The sequence below is a fragment of the Haliotis cracherodii genome, unplaced genomic scaffold (genome assembly GCF_022045235.1).
Source record: "Haliotis cracherodii isolate W230 unplaced genomic scaffold, xgHalCrac1.p SCAF_11, whole genome shotgun sequence".
NCBI classification, from domain to species: Eukaryota; Metazoa; Mollusca; class Gastropoda; order Lepetellida; family Haliotidae; genus Haliotis; species Haliotis cracherodii.
The window spans coordinates 39387280-39405113 of NW_027266266.1; the positions used below are offsets into that span (position 1 = coordinate 39387280).

Genomic DNA, 17834 nt, shown 5'->3' on the forward strand with positions numbered 1-17834 from the left:
CAGACAGGGTACACACACTCCACCAGACACCAGACAGGGTACACACACTCCACCAGACAGGGTGCACACACTCCACCAGACAGGGTGCACACACTCCACCAGACACCAGACAGGGTACACACACTCCACCAGACAGGGTGCACACACTCCACCAGACACCAGACAGGGTGCACACACTCCACCAGACACCAGACAGGGTACACACACTCCACCAGACACCAGACAGGGTGCACACACTCCACCAGACAGGGTACACTCACTCCACCAGACACCAGACAGGGTACACACACTCCACCTGACATTAGACAAGGTAGACACGCTCAACTAGACAGGGTAGACACATTCCACCAGACACTAGACAGGGTAGACACATTCAACTAGACAGGGTGCACACACTCCACCAGACAGGGTACACACACTCCACCAGACAGGGTACACACACTCCACCAGACACCAGACAGGGTGCACTCACTACACCAGACATCAGATAGGGTACACACACTCCACCAGACAGGGTGCACTCACTCCACTAGACAGGGTGCACACACTCCACCAGACAGGGTACACACACTCCACCAGACAGGGTGCACACACTCCACCAGACAGGGTACACACACTCCACCAGACACCAGACAGGGTACACACACTCCACCAGACAGGGTGCACACACTCCACCAGACAGGGTGCACACACTCCACCAGACACCAGACAGGGTACACACACTCCACCAGACAGGGTGCACACACTCCACCAGACACCAGACAGGGTGCACACACTCCACCAGACACCAGACAGGGTACACACACTCCACCAGACACCAGACAGGGTGCACACACTCCACCAGACAGGGTACACTCACTCCACCAGACACCAGACAGGGTACACACACTCCACCAGACAGGGTGCACACACTCCACCAGACAGGGTGCACACACTCCACCAGACACCAGACAGGGTGCACACACTCCACCAGACAGGGTGCACACACTCCACCAGACACCAGACAGGGTGCACACACTCCACCAGACAGGGTACACACACTCCACCAGACAGGGTGCACACACTCCACCAGACAGGGTACACACACTCCACCAGACACCAGACAGGGTACACACACTCCACCAGACAGGGTGCACACACTCCACCAGACAGGGTGCACACACTCCACTAGACAGGGTATACACTCTCCACCAGACAGGGTGCACACACTCCACCAGACAGGGTACACACACTCCACCAGACACCAGACAGGGTGCACACACTCCACCAGACAGGGTGCACACACTCCACCAGACAGGGTGCACACACTCCACCAGACACCAGACAGGGTGCACACACTCCACCAGACAGGGTGCACACACTCCACCAGACACCAGACAGGGTGCACACACTCCACCAGACAGGGTGCACACACTCCACCAGACACCAGACAGGGTGCACACACTCCACTAGACACCAGACAGGGTGCACACACTCCACCAGACACTAGACAGGGTGCACCCACTCCACCAGACAGGGTGCACACACTCCACCAGACACCAGACAGGGTGCACACGCTCCACTAGACAGGGTGCACTCACTCCACTAGACAGGGTGCACACACTCCACCAGACACCAGACAGGGTACACACACTCCACCAAACAGGGTGCACACACTCCACCAGACACCAGACAGGGTGCACTCACTCCACTAGACAGGGTGCACACACTCCACCAGACACCAGACAGGGTACACACTCTCCACCAGACAGGGTGCACACACTCCACCAGACACCAGACAGGGTACACACGCTCCACCAGACAGGGTGCACACACACTCCACCAGACAGGGTACACACACTCCACCAGACACCAGACAGGGTACACTCACTACACCAGACACCAGACAGGGTACACTCACTCCACCAGACACCAGACAGGGTGCACACACTCCACCAGACAGGGTACACACACTCCACCAGACAGGGTGCACACACTCCACCAGACAGGGTACACACACTCCACCAGACACCAGACAGGGTACACTCACTACACACTCCACCAGACAGGGTGCACACACTCCACCAGACAGGGTGCACACACACTCCACCAGACAGGGTACACACACTCCACCAGACACCAGACAGGGTACACACACTCCACCAGACACCAGACAGGGTACACACGCTCCACCAGAAAGGGTACACACACTCCACTAGACAGGGTACACTCACTCCACCAGACACCAGACAGGGTACACTCACTCCACCAGACACAAGACAGGGTACACACACTCCACCAGACACCAGACAGGGTACACACACTCCACCAGACAGGGTGCACACACTCCACCAGACAGGGTACACTCACTACACCAGACACCAGACAGGGTGCACACACTCCACCAGACACTAGACAGGGTACACTCACTCCACCAGACAGGGTACACACACTCCACCAGACAGGGTGCACTCACTCCACTAGACAGGGTACACACGCTCCACCAGACAGGGTGCACTCACTCCACTAGACAGGGTGCACACACTCCACCAGACACCAGACAGGGTACACACTCTCCACCAGACAGGGTGCACACACTCCACCAGACACCAGACAGGGTACACACACTCCACCAGACAGGGTGCACACACTCCACCAGACAGGGTACACACACTCCACCAGACAGGGTACACACACTCCACCAGACAGGGTACACACACTCCACCAGACACCAGACAGGGTACACTCACTACACCAGACACCAGACAGGGTACACTCACTCCACCAGACACAAGACAGGGTACACACACTCCACCAGACAGGGTGCACACACTCCACCAGACACCAGACAGGGTACACTCACTACACCAGACACCAGACAGGGTACACTCACTCCACCAGACACAAGACAGGGTACACACACTCCACCAGACAGGGTGCACTCACTCCACTAGACAGGGTACACACGCTCCACCAGACAGGGTGCACTCACTCCACTAGACAGGGTGCACACACTCCACCAGACACCAGACAGGGTACACACTCTCCACCAGACAGGGTGCACACACTCCACCAGACACCAGACAGGGTACACACACTCCACCAGACAGGGTGCACACACTCCACCAGACAGGGTACACACACTCCACCAGACAGGGTACACACACTCCACCAGACAGGGTACACACACTCCACCAGACACCAGACAGGGTACACTCACTACACCAGACACCAGACAGGGTACACTCACTCCACCAGACACAAGACAGGGTACACACACTCCACCAGACAGGGTGCACACACTCCACCAGACACCAGACAGGGTACACTCACTACACCAGACACCAGACAGGGTACACTCACTCCACCAGACACAAGACAGGGTACACACACTCCACCAGACAGGGTGCACACACTCCACCAGACACTAGACAGGGTACACACACTCCACTAGACACTAGACAGGGTACACACACTCCACTAGACAGGGTACACTCACTCCATCAGACACAAGACAGGGTACACACACTCCACTAGACACCAGACAGGGTACACTCACTCCACTAGACAGGGTGCACACACTACTTAACAGGGTAGACACATTCCACCAGACACTAGACAGGGTTCTCCACAAGACACTTGAAAAGGTACACAGCAGACACTAGACAGGGTACACCGCATACAGTGACTCACCTGCCATGTAAGGGATCTCTAGCAGCATAGCAGACACTAGGTACACACACTCAAGAAGCTCCAGATTGATGTGTTTGTGGTACGGCAGCAGACGTCGCTTCTCTATCTTCTCCTGCTCGGCACTACGTTCATGTTGGCGCTGAGGAAGCAGTCCCTGAAACAGTTCCATGACATGTTACTTCTGCCCACCAAGCCCTGACTTGCATCAGGCAAAGTATGCACTTACCGATAAAACAAAGAAAACGAAATCTGTGCATATTTGTCGCATTGGTATTTAGTCGCATTTTTGGCTAGGGGTCAGCAGTCTTATTAATTTGGAGACACAATATTTTACAGATTTACAGTATTTAACACTGTACTCAGCAATATTCAGCTAAATATCTGCACCCTGTAAAACAATCGAGTCTGGGCCAGTGATTGAGCACTAATCCACACCATTAGGGCACAATGACACACAATCAACAAAGTCATAGAGCCTGACCACCCTCTAGCATAGGTTGCTGGGGACCGAGTCTAACAACTAATCCTGATAGAGATTTCTATTGAAGTTATGGGCAAATAGGAGATAATGTCAAGAATGATCAAACTAAGCAATCACAAATGTGAAATTGCAGAACAGAGCCTCTCCTCCCTCACCTGTGCAAGCAGCTCCTTGGCTCTGTTGCTGCTCTGGATGTCAACCAGGGCGTTGTGAGCATCTCGGATGAAGCCACGCCGGAACCCACATAGACCCAGCTGCACAAGAGTGCGGTTGTACAGGATCTGCAGCCAATCATCATCATCATCATCATCATCATCATCATCTAAGCCACATGACACGAGTAGTTTTTTATGTTCAGTAATATTTTATTGTAAGTACCTTTGCAGATTGGTCTCCACTATCTCCTTGTGTAAAAATGTGACAACCGAGAAATTGACATGAGTTTTGCTTTGTTTGCAATATTCCAGCTATATGAAGGCAGCCTGTAAATATTTTGTATGTTTTGTTTGTTGTTTGCACTCAGCAATTTTCCAGCTACGTGACGGCTATCTGTAAATAATCGAGCCTGGACCAGACATTCCAGTGATTGACATCATGACCAACGATCCTTACAATTGGGATACAATGACACGCATCAACCAAGTCAGTGAGTCTGACCACCATATCCCGTTAGTTGCCGCTTACGACAAGCATAGTCTCTTTTTTATGGCAATTATGTGTTGCTGAAGACCTATTTTACCCCAGATCTTCAGGGGTCCGGCCTGTAAATAATCAAGTCAAGACAAATCAGTGATTGATATCATGACTACGCCTACGCTGTAAGCTCAGGATGATATGAATTCAACCTGACCTGGGCCCACTTGCACAAAGCGATCTTAGCGCTAAGATGACCATAACTCCCATACTTTAACAAAGGCTTACGATAGTCTTATTGCTAGGATGACCATAACTCCCATACTTTAACATAGGCTTATGATAGTCTTAGCGCTAAGATGACCATAACTCACATACTTTAACATAGGCTTATGATAGTCTTAGCGCTAAGATGACCATAACTCCCATACTTTAACATAGGCTTATGATAGTCTTAGTGCTAAGTGGACCAGAACTCCCATACTTTAACATAGGCTTACGATAGTCTTAGCGCTAAGATGACTATAACTCCCATACTTTAACAAAGGCTTACGATAGTCTTAGCGCTAAGATGACTATAACTCCCATACTTTAACATAGGCTTATGATAGTCTTAGCGCTAAGATGACCATAACTCCCATACTTCCACATAGGCTTACGATAGTCTTAGCACTAAGATCGCTTTGTGCAAGTGGGCCCTGGAGTCTGACCACACGATCCACTGTCACAACCATCACAGGTTGCTAGGGACCAAGTTAACCTGGAACCCCGATGGAGTGAGTGAGTGAGTTTGGTTTAACACCGCTTTTAACAGTATTCCAGTTATATCGTGGCGTGTCAGCTTAATGTGGGAGGAAAGCCCGAAGTCATGCAAGTCTCCAACGTTTACCACTTCGGTGAAACCCACGAGCAAGGGTATGGTGCTGACAAACCTAGAAACATAATTGGGGCGAACCAGGATTCAAACCCACAACCACAGGTATCCGGCGTGCCCAAGGGGCGCAACTCTGCACAGCGAATCGCGGCACCTTAGACGACTGCGCCACCCGTGCCCCCAAATCCCTATGGAGATAAATACATGAGTATGACTGAGAGTTGGGCGCCGGTCCGAGTGATGAAGGCTGACCTGTGTGTGTACGTCCGAGTGATGGATTGTGTCCTGCAGGTGTGACATGAGCATGAGGTCCCGAGCCTGGTACCAGCGGTCATGCAGGGCGTGGTGGTAGATGTGGCACAGCATGGAGCGGGTACGCAGTCTGTCCGTGCTGTCTTTGGCGTAGATGTACTTGCAGAGTCGGTCCATCATCTGCTCGGGGTTCTCCTCGGCCGGGTCCGGCTCCACACCCTCCATGGCTTTGTAGTCAAACTGCACAAACACAATACACACAGACTTGTTCAGCACATCATCAAGGAAACGTAGGTCCTCATCCAGGAATAACAAAGTACAAGTGCTGTGATTTATCAAGGATTCCAAACTACGTGTCCTTGCCTAGCAAATTTGGGAAAACAATCATTTTTTTTCAAGTTCTTATTTTCTTAAATTCAGAATGTGTGAGTTCGGTTTAACCTGCCGTGATCAGTATTCTAGTAATACCACAGCATGTCAGCTAAGAGGAAAGCCCAAAGTGATGCAGATCTCAGACGTTTACCACTTTGAAGTTACCCATAAAGTACAGTGTCTATATCTGGAACACCCATATCCTTCATATATTTGGAAAATATCTTATTGAACACTTTACAGTATCATAAAACTGACCATGCACGAGTAGCCTGTAACCACAACCTGATACTGGACTATGCATTTGTTTGTTTGTTTGTTGTTTAACGAACGCCATACTCAGCAATATTCCAGCTATATGACGGTGGTCTGTAAATAATCGAGTCTGGACCAGACAATCCAGTGATTGACATCATGAGCATTGATCCACGCAATTGGAACCCAATCTTAACGAACCCAATTCACCAAACCATTGACACCAAATCATCTTCTGACCACAATTGGGATACGATGAAATGAATCAACCAAGTCAGCGTTCCTGACCACCAATCCCGTTAGTCGCCTCGTACAACAAGCATGGGTTGCTGAGGACCTATACTACCCCAGATCTTCACAAGTCGTCTATGCATTAAGAAGCCTGTAAACACAACCTGATGCAGTGGTGAGTGGGACAAGAGATCTCTCTGTGATGATGATCGACATACCTTGTAGTAGGTCTGCTCAATGCGGCGCAGGTACACCCGACACATCTCGTCTGTGGTGGCGCGCGTCTCCAGGTACTTCTCCAGCTGCTTGGTGAGGTCTGCCACACGCGGCTCATCCTTCAACCTGACAACACCAGCACATGCAGCTTACAACCTCATTCCCACATCTGCATCCTGGCAGCTGATGACATGTACCTCCCTGCCTACCTGCCTCCCTGTCATTGAACGCCTCACTCAGCAATAATCCATCCATATGACGGCGACAGGAAGTAATGAATTCTGGACCTGACAACCCATAGATACCATTAGACACCATTAGGAATGCTGGCAATAAACCAAGCTACGAAGTCTGACCTCTTACGACCCGCATTGGTCCAGACACTGTACCCACCTGTCTGCATACTCTGTGCACTAAGCCTGACCTCTTACGACCAGCATTGGTCCAGACACTGTACCCACCTGTCTACATACTCTGTGCACTAAGCCTGACCTCTTACGACCCGCATTGGTCCAGACACTGTACCCACCTGTCTACATACTCTGTACACTAAGCCTGACCTCTTACGACCCGCATTGGTCCAGACACTGTACCCACCTGTCTACATACTCTGTACACTAAGCCTGACCTCTTACGACCCGCACTGGTCCAGACACTGTACCCACCTGTCTACATACTCTGTACACTAAGCCTGACCTCTCACGACCCGCACAGGTCCAGACACTGTACCCACCTGTCTACATACTCTGTACACTAAGCCTGACCTCTTACGACCCGCACAGGTCCAGACACTGTACCCACCTGTCTACATACTCTGTACACTAAGCCTGACCTCTCATGACCCGCACAGGTCCAGACACTGTACCCACCTGTCTACATACTCTGTACACTAAGCCTGACCTCTTACGACCCGCACAGGTCCAGACACTGTACCCACCTGTCTACATACTCTGTACACTAAGCCTGACCTCTTACAACCCGCACTGGTCCAGACACTGTACCCACCTGTCTGCGTACTCTGTACACTAAGCCTGACCTCTTACGACCCGCACAGGTCCAGACACTGTACCCACCTGTCTACATACTCTGTACACTCAGCCTGACCTCTTACAACCCGCACTGGTCCAGACACTGTACCCACCTGTCTACATACTCTGTACACTAAGCCTGACCTCTTACGACCCGCACAGGTCCAGACACTGTACCCACCTATCTACATACTCTGTACACTAATCCTGACCTCTCACGACCCGCACTGGTCCAGACACTGTACCCACCTGTCTACATACTCTGCTACGACCGACACAGGTCCAGACACTGTACCCACCTGTCTGCATACTCTGTGCACTAAGCCTGACCTCTTACGACCCGCACTGGTCCAGACACTGTACCCACCTGTCTACATACTCTGTACACTAAGCCTGACCTCTTACGACCCGCACTGGTCCAGACACTGTACCCACCTGTCTACATACTCTGTACTGTGAGCATCACAGGCCTGCAGCATCTTGGTGAACTCTTCATCCATCCGCTCAACCATGGTGAGGATGCAGCCTCGCACACGGTACGGAGCTTTCTGTCAACAAACAGCACAACGTCCAACTCACCACAAAAGACAGGGCTTCTTTTCATGTGAAAGCTGCTACATGTAGAGATCACGAACCATTTCACAAATTCATCATAGTGCTCAGTAGATCGCTACTCCCATGCTTAAACACCAACTCAGCACAAAGACTGATTTTTTTAGAAACCTAGCCCTGGGACAAATCCCTGACTAATGATAAAGCAGGTTTTAGTTACATACATCAAATATCTGTGTGTCATCGGGGATGTTCTCGCCAATGACGATCTCATCGTTTTCCTTCAGCATATCCAGCAGGATCTGCAGGTTGTCCAGACAGCTGCAACACACATAGTGCACACTTCCAATTTGGGCTTAGGTGATCGGGTGACATTTAGAGATATCTCCTCGGAGAGCATCATAAAATGGGTTTTAACATTCTCAAAGAGAGGGCTGAGTCAAACTTTCTAACCTACAACTATTCATGACCTAGCCCTGGGGAAATGACTTCCGCCAATGTCAATGATGGATCAAAGTATTCCTCTAATTATGCTAATTGGTACAATATTTCCAAAGGGCACACATAAACATCTTCGTGAGTGCACACATTTCTGTCCCCGTAGTGTCAATACCCCATAAAACATACAATGAGTGCATCGCGCTAAACACCACTTTGAACAGTATTCCAGTTATATCACAGTGTGTCCGCTTGATGTGTAAGGAAAGCCCGAAATGATGCAGGTCTCAGACATTTACCATTTTGTTGAAACCTACGAGCACGGATATCGTGCTGACAAACTCGAACCCACAATCTTAGGTTTCTGGCATGCCCAAGAGATGCAATTCTGCACAGAGAATTGCAGCGTCTTAGGCGACTGGGACACCTGTGGTCCCTGCGAACCATACAGATCATAATAGGAGTGTGCGTCTAGCATCTTTCGGGGGCAAGGGAGTTAAGCGACTGTAAAAGTCCAGTTTCCACCCTTGCCCAACTAGGCTGGAAGTTTTGGTCTCGATCGAAGCCCCACCAGCGGCTTTATGAGGTTTGTACCTTCAATGTCTCATCTACTGACCAATCAGATTCCACCTCTCATATCACTTGCATTTGCTTCAAACAAAATGACGGTGCCCAGTCAAGACGATCTGATAGATAATCAAGATCTATATTATCACAAAATGGGTCTTATTTCGCGAAGAGCATCAAATCATGGGAGGTTTTTTTATTAGAAACATGAAAAGATTTGTTCAAAATCTGTTGAAGTTAAGTTGACAGTACAATTCCTGCCATCAACCAAAATCTGCCTAGCAGTTTACAAACCAGATGTCGATTTCCCTATGCAATTTTGATTGGACTAGGCATAGACTCGTAAGTCCAACCAAACTATAACTCCATAATTCCAGCCTAATTCAGCAAAGGTAGGTTGGTTGGTTTGTTGTTGAACACACACTCAGCAATATTCCAGCTATATGACGACAGTCGGTAAATATTCGAGTCTGGACCAGACAATCCAGTGATTAATATCATGAGCATCGATCCACGCAATTGGGATTGATGACATGCATCAAACGAAATGGTGGGGGCCAGTCAAGACGATCTGATCGATTGTCACAAAATGAGTCTTACTTCGCGAAGTCCATCAAATCATGTGAGTACTTTGATCAGAAACATGAAAATATTTGTACAATATCTGTACAAAAGCTAAGTTGACAGTACTCGTGTTTTCCAAATCCTGCGATCGACCACAATCTCCATAACTCCATAATTCCAGCCAAATTCAGCAAAGGAAGGAATCTGGACTTGATATATTATCATGTAGATATTGAAAACCCAAATGTTGACAAGCTAACAGGGTCAATATGATGTCAATGATGATAGGAGCTACACCACAATAATTGTCATGTCAATAATTATGACGCTGACATGACGTGTATGACGTCAACAGTATTTGCATGGCATCAACAATGCAGCAGAGTATACAGAACATGACGTATGCACATCACTCACCTTTCCCACACCTCGGACCTCATACAGGTGGCAATGTTAGGGTTGTAGTCAAAGATTGCTGACACGATGTTGAACATGATCTTGACAGCAATGCCAGGTCCGAGATTGGCCGTATCAGACACTGTCAGCAGCTCCTTGAAAAGCTCAATCTGCTCCGACCGGTCTGTGCTCTTCTTTCCACGAGCTGACAGGATCTCTGTCTGCTTCTTCAGCACGGCCTCGTGGGTAATCTCTTCGTCCTTGCGGAACATCTTGGGCTTTTCCTGCGAAAGAGTGAGTGAGTGGGTAAAGGGTGAGAGCGAGAGAGAGAGAGAGAGAGAGGGAGAATAACTGTTAAGAGCTGCACTCAATCTACAAGAAGATCTACTCACTGTCATGAAGAATACTGGACAAACAGGAAGATCTACTCACAATCTCATTAAAATCAAATCTTAGTTCTCGCTACCGCTAAACAAAGATCTGAGGACATCCCATTAGGGGTCACGTCAGAACGACCTTTCATTCGACCAATCAGAGCGTCGCTTACCAGATCATGAAAGTGACAGTCGGAATGTGATTTCTAATCATGCAACCTCGATCGAAAACTTTTTACATGTGGTATTCCGAACGATAGTTACGGGGTTAACGACTGAATCCATACATTCTAGACCATCTATTAGCCATTTCAGAATGTTTTTTTGTTCAGGTTTCAAATTTTTAATCGATAATTTGTCAAAATATGTTTCGAAGGGTAGTCGTCAATTTTAAATTAGTGCCGTAAAGCACGAGTAAGCTTCCTTCTGATTGGCCAATGTTGACTTCTTGTCAGTCATTCCATTGGTCGATCGAAGTTTGCGCAAGGTCGGTCTGACATGACCCGTAATGGGATGTCCTCAGATGTTTGTTTAGCGGTAGTACTTACTGTCATGAGGAATACTGGACAAACAGGAAGATCTACTTACTGTCATGAGGAATACTGGACAAACAGGAAGATCAACTTACTGTCATGAGGAAAACTGGACAAACATGAAGATCTACTTACTGACATGAGGAATACTGGACAAACAGGAAGATCTACTTACTGTCATGAGGAATACTGGACAAACACGAATATCTACTTACTGTCATGAAGAATACTGGACAAACATGAAGATCTACTCACTGTCATGAGGAAAACTGGACAAACATGAAGATCAACTTACTGACATGAGGAATACTGGACAAACAGGAAGATCAACTTACTGTCCTGAGGAAAACTGGACAAACATGAAGATCAACTTACTGACATGAGGAATACTGGACAAACAGGAAGATCTACTTACTGTCATGAGGAATACTGGACAAACATGAAGATCTACTTACTGTCATGAGGAATACTGGACAAACATGAAGATCAACTTACTGACATGAGGAATACTGGACAAACAGGAAGATCTACTTACTGTCATGAGGAATACTGTACAAACAGGAAGATCTATTTACAGTAATGAGGAATACTGGACAAACAGGAAGATCTACTTACTGTCATGAGGAATACTAGACAAACAGGAAGATCTATTTACAGTAATGAGGAATACTGGACAAACAGGAAGATCTACTTACTGTCATGAGGGATACTGGACAAACATGAAGATCTACTTACTGTCATGAGGAATACTGGACAAACAGGAAGATCTACTTACTGTCATGGGGAATACTGGACAAACATGAAGATCTACTTACTGTCATGAGGAATACTAGACAAACAGGAAGATCTACTTACTGTCATGAGGAATACTGGACAAACAGGAACATCTACTTACTGTCATGGGGAATACTGGACAAACATGAAGATCTACTTACTGTCATGGGGAATACTGGACAAACATGAAGATCTACTTACTGTCATGAGGAATACTAGACAAACAGGAAGATCTACTTACTGTCATGAGGAATACTGGACAAACATGAAGATCTACTTACTGACATGAGGAATACTGGACAAACAGGAAGATCTACTTACTGTCATGAGGAATACTGGACAAACAGGAAGATCTACTTACTGTCATGGGGAATACTGGACAAACATGAAGATCTACTTACTGTCATGAGGAATACTAGACAAACAGGAAGATCTACTTACTGTCATGAGGAATACTGGACAAACATGAAGATCTACTTACTGACATGAGGAATACTGGACAAACAGGAAGATCTACTTACTGTCATGAGGAATACTGGACAAACATGAAGATCTACTCACTGTCATGGGGAATACTGGACAAACAGGAAGATCTACTTACTGTCATGGGGAATACTGGACAAACATGAAGATCTACTTACTGTCATGAGGAATACTAGACAAACAGGAAGATCTACTTACTGTCATGAGGAATACTGGACAAACATGAAGATCTACTTACTGACATGAGGAATACTGGACAAACATGAAGATCTACTTACTGTCATGGGGAATACTGGACAAACATGAAGATCTACTTACTGTCATGAGGAATACTAGACAAACAGGAAGATCTACTTACTGTCATGAGGAATACTGGACAAACATGAAGATCTACTTACTGACATGAGGAATACTGGACAAACATGAAGATCTACTTACTGTCATGGGGAATACTGGACAAACATGAAGATCTACTTACTGTCATGAGGAATACTAGACAAACAGGAAGATCTACTTACTGTCATGAGGAATACTGGACAAACATGAAGATCTACTTACTGACATGAGGAATACTGGACAAACAGGAAGATCTACTTACAGGCATGAGGAATACTTGACAAACAGGAAGATCTACTTACAGTCATGAGGAATACTGGACAAACAGGAAGATCTACTTACAGGCATGAGGAATACTTGACAAACAGGAAGATCTACTTACTGTCATGAGGAATACTGGACAAACAGGAAGATCTACTTACTGTCATGAGGAATACTGGACAAACAGGAAGATCTACTTACTGTCATGAAGAATACTGGACAAACATGAAGATCTACTTACTGTCATGAAGAATACTGGACAAACAGGAAGATCTACTTACTATCATGAGGAATACTGGACAAACATGAAGATCTACTTACTGTCATGAAGAATACTGGACAAACAGGAAGATCTACTCACTGTCATGAGCGGCACTCCTCCCACCACTTCCTGCCATTCTCCGTCTTCGTCATCTTTTGACTTCTTCTTTGCCTCTTTCTCCTTCTTCCGCTCTCTTTTCCTCTCTTCTCTCTTCAGGCGCTCATCTTCCGTTGTCCTGCAAATATCTTTCACTGTTAAAACCCTTGAATTACAAGGAGAAACTAAAGCTTACCCTCTCTTCACTCTCTAAATGCCACAATACTTCTAATTCAGGCACACTCATCAAGAGAATATGGCCCTATTAAACGTTTATCAAATCTTACAGACCGATAGTAAGCAGAGGTACGGAAGTACAACGCCAATCCAGCATGTTAAAACTGTTGGACAATGTCGCAGTTTGCAACAATCCAGCTGTATGACTGCAATCTGTAAATAATCGAGACATCATGAGCATCGATCCACACAATTGGCATTTGATGACATGCATCAATCAAGTCAGTGAGCCTGACCATCCAATCCTGTCAGTCGTCTCTTATGACAAGCATGGGTTCCTGAAGACCGGATCTAACCCGGATCTTAAGTGGGGTGTGGAAGAAAGCCACAAGGGTAGCTGAATGTGCTGCCCCACCAATTAAAGTAACTCCAAAGTAACCCAGGTTCTCCACCTGTAACTGGCTGTTCTCCTGCCTCTAGGGACACATGGCACTGCTTACTTTTTCAAGAAGTATTCTGCTGTGAGTTTCATTGTATCCAGTTTCTCGTCCCCGGAGTCCGACTCAGACTCGGTGGTTGAACTGTCCCAGGAGTCACTGTCGTCACTGTCCATGTCATCGTCGTCAAGCATCTACAACAGATATTCCAAACAAATACTCAACAAATTCAGATGAAGCAATATGAGTTTCCATGCTGTATAGAACATAATTGAGTCTGGACAAGACATTGTTTGTTTGTTTGTTGTTTAACGCCTCATCAAGCAATATTTCAAATATATGACCGTATGTAAATAATAAGTGTCTGAGCCAGACAATCCAGTGATTGCAAGCATGAGCATCGATTTACACAATTAGTATACAATGACATTCATCAACCAAGTCAGAGACTATGACCACTCAATCCCTTTAGTCGTCTCTTAGGACAAGCATGGGATGCTGAAGACCAATTCTAAGAACAACCTTCATGTGTTGACCAGACGTTGAGACAATTCTAGTGATATTATGAGCAGCAATCCATACCGTGAGGGTATGGCACACCATCAGCTGTCAGCTGAAAATTAGATAAGTAGATTGAATCGAGTACCTTCTTGGCTGGTCGCCGAGGAATGCTGGATACATCCTCGTCATCCTCATCCTCATCTTCATCTGACTCCACTTCCTTTGGCGGGGCGGCAACTTCTTCATCATCCCCGGCATCTGGGTTGTCCCGGTACTTGGTCACCTCGTCAGTGAAGTCACGCAGGTACTTCTTCAGCTTTTGTCGGAGTGTGGTCAGCCCGCGGGCATTGCTCTTGCTGATCTGCTTCCTCCAGTCCTTGTCTTCCCAGCACTGCCGCAGACAAAGGATAACCTGAACACTTGCTTCCACACTCTACAGTAGGGCAACCTGAACACTTGCTTCCACACTCTACAGTAAGGCAACCTGAACACTTCATTCCACACTCTACTGTAAGGCAACCTGAACAATGCTTCCACACTCTACAGTAGGGCAACCTGAACACTTGCTTCCACACTCTACAGTAGGGCAACCTGAACACTTGCTTCCACACTCTACTGTAGGGCAACCTGAACACTTGCTTCCACACTCTACAGTAGGGCAACCTGAACACTTGCTTCCACACTCTACAGTAAGGCAACCTGAACACTTGCTTCCACACTCTACAGTAGGGCAACCTGAACACTTGCTTCCACACTCTACTGTAGGGCAACCTGAATACTTGCTTCCACACTCAACAGAAGGGCAACCTGAACACTTCTTTCCACATTCTACAGTAGGGCAACCTGAACACTTGCTTCCACACTCTACTGTAGGGAAACCTGAACACTTACTTCCACACTCAACAGAATGGCAACCTGAACACTTGCTTCCACACTCTACAGTAGGGCAACCTGATCGCTTCTTTCCACACTCTACAGTAAGGCAACTTGAACACTTGCTTCCACACTCTACAGTAAGGCAGCCTGAACACTTGCTTCCACACTCTACTGTAAGGCAACCTGTACGCTTGCTTCCACACTCTACAGTAGGGCAACCTGAACACTTGCTTCCACACTCTACAGTAGGGCAACCTGAACACTTGCTTCCACACTCTACAGTAGGGCAACCTGAACACTTGCTCCCACACTCTACAGTAGGGCAACCTGAACACTTGCTTCCACACTCTACAGTAGGGCAACCTGAACACTTGCTTCCACACTCTACTGTAGGGCAACCCGAACACTTGCTTCCACACTCTACAGTAGGGAAACCTGAACGCTTCTTTCCACACTCTACAGTAAGCCAACCTGAACACTTCATTCCACACTCTACTGTAAGGCAACCTGAACAATGCTTCCACACTCTACTGTAGGGCAGCCTGAACACTTGCTTCCACACTCTACAGTAGGGCAACCTGAACACTTGCTTCCACACTCTACTGTAGGGCAACCTGAACACTTGCTTCCACACTCTACAGTAGGGCAACCTGAACACTTGCTTCCACACTCTACAGTAAGGCAACCTGAACACTTGCTTCCACACTCTACAGTAGGGCAACCTGAACACTTGCTTCCACACTCTACTGTAGGGCAACCTGAACACTTGCTTCCACACTCAACAGAAGGGCAACCTGAACACTTCTTTCCACATTCTACAGTAGGGCAACCTGAACACTTGCTTCCACACTCTACTGTAGGGAAACCTGAACACTTACTTCCACACTCAACAGAAGGGCAACCTGAACACTTGCTTCCACACTCTACAGTAGGGCAGCCTGAACGCTTGCTTCCACACTCTACAGTAGGGCATCAATTCGTATCAATATACAGACTATATGTATAAACGTAAGGGTACACTTAACCTTTGACTGATATCAATGTAGGGGCAACCTTCTTCTCTCAAGGGTATGAATAATGTAGTGTTAAACCTGGACCTTCACCTGTTTCTGTACCCAAGACACTGACCTCATTGACGAAGTCCTCCAGCTCCACCAGACAGCGGATGTAGAAGCGTGGGATACCCTCCTTGTCCACCACCTTCCTGGCCTTCTCATATGCCTTGCCCAGACCCTCGAAGTCTGAAACATCACAACATTCTTCACACCAGATTCCATGGAGACAACCCTACAGGTCGGAATGCATCTAAATATAATTGACAAGTGGTCTGTCTACAAATCTGATTGACAAAGTAAATCTTTAGCCTTTTGACCCAACATTCCCATGATTTATTCATTAAAATTTTCACAAAGGTATCATCAGGTAAATAAATTAAATCATATCTACATCTACACATGATGACTGAAGCCATGACTTTGTACACTGTATTGGTGCAGTGAACAACCAACTGAGCTAACAACCCTGTGTAACCGACCTGTGAGGACATTGGACATGTCTTTGATCTTCTTGTGATTCTTCAGCTGTTTGATGACATTGTTGATCTCCTCATACCTGGGAACAGACAGAGCAATTCATCAACACCCCAGGTAACACTGTGGTTTTTTTATTGTTGTTTGACACCACACTCAGCAGTATTCCAGCTGTATGACAGCTGTCTGTAAATAATCGAGTCTGGACCAGACAATCCAGTGATTGCCATCAGTAGCATTGATCTACGCAATTGGGATACGATGACATGTGTCAATCAAGTAGCTGGCCTTACCACCCAATACACTTAGTCTCCTCTTACGACAAGCATGGTTTGGCAAAGACTTATTCTAACCCGGATCTTCATGGGTCAGGTAACAGTTTGGTGTCACAGCAACAACAGTGTTATTGTCAGACAACAATGACAACAGTATCTGACAACAGTTCGTGACCCTGACAACAACGTGTCACACTGATAACAGTATCTGACAACAGTGTGTGACCCTGACAACAATGTGTGATACTGATAACAGTATCTGAAAACAGTGTGTGACCCTGACAACAATGTGTCACACTGATAACAGTATCTGACAACAGTGTGTGACCCTGACAACAATGTATGATACTGATAACAGTTTCTGAAAACATTTCCATGTGACCCTGACA

General features: G+C 47.0%; 1 protein-coding gene across 5 annotated transcripts in view; it reads right to left on the reverse strand.

The window, feature by feature from the left end:
* The window catches only part of LOC139456482 (eukaryotic translation initiation factor 3 subunit C-like), a 42935-nt gene that overhangs the window by 20100 nt on the left and 5001 nt on the right, over positions 1–17834 (reverse strand). For all 5 annotated transcript variants that reach the window (XM_071238215.1, XM_071238216.1, XM_071238214.1 and 2 more), the window contains exons 4-15: positions 17176–17252; positions 16770–16882; positions 14911–15156; positions 14328–14458; positions 13654–13789; positions 10553–10815; positions 8791–8887; positions 8450–8562; positions 6989–7112; positions 5913–6152; positions 4309–4434; positions 3673–3826 (exon numbers count right to left, since the gene is read on the reverse strand). In XM_071238215.1, coding sequence (XP_071094316.1) covers positions 3673–3826; positions 4309–4434; positions 5913–6152; positions 6989–7112; positions 8450–8562; positions 8791–8887; positions 10553–10815; positions 13654–13789; positions 14328–14458; positions 14911–15156; positions 16770–16882; positions 17176–17252 — 1820 coding nt within the window. The remainder of the gene's footprint in view (positions 1–3672; positions 3827–4308; positions 4435–5912; positions 6153–6988; positions 7113–8449; positions 8563–8790; positions 8888–10552; positions 10816–13653; positions 13790–14327; positions 14459–14910; positions 15157–16769; positions 16883–17175; positions 17253–17834) is intronic.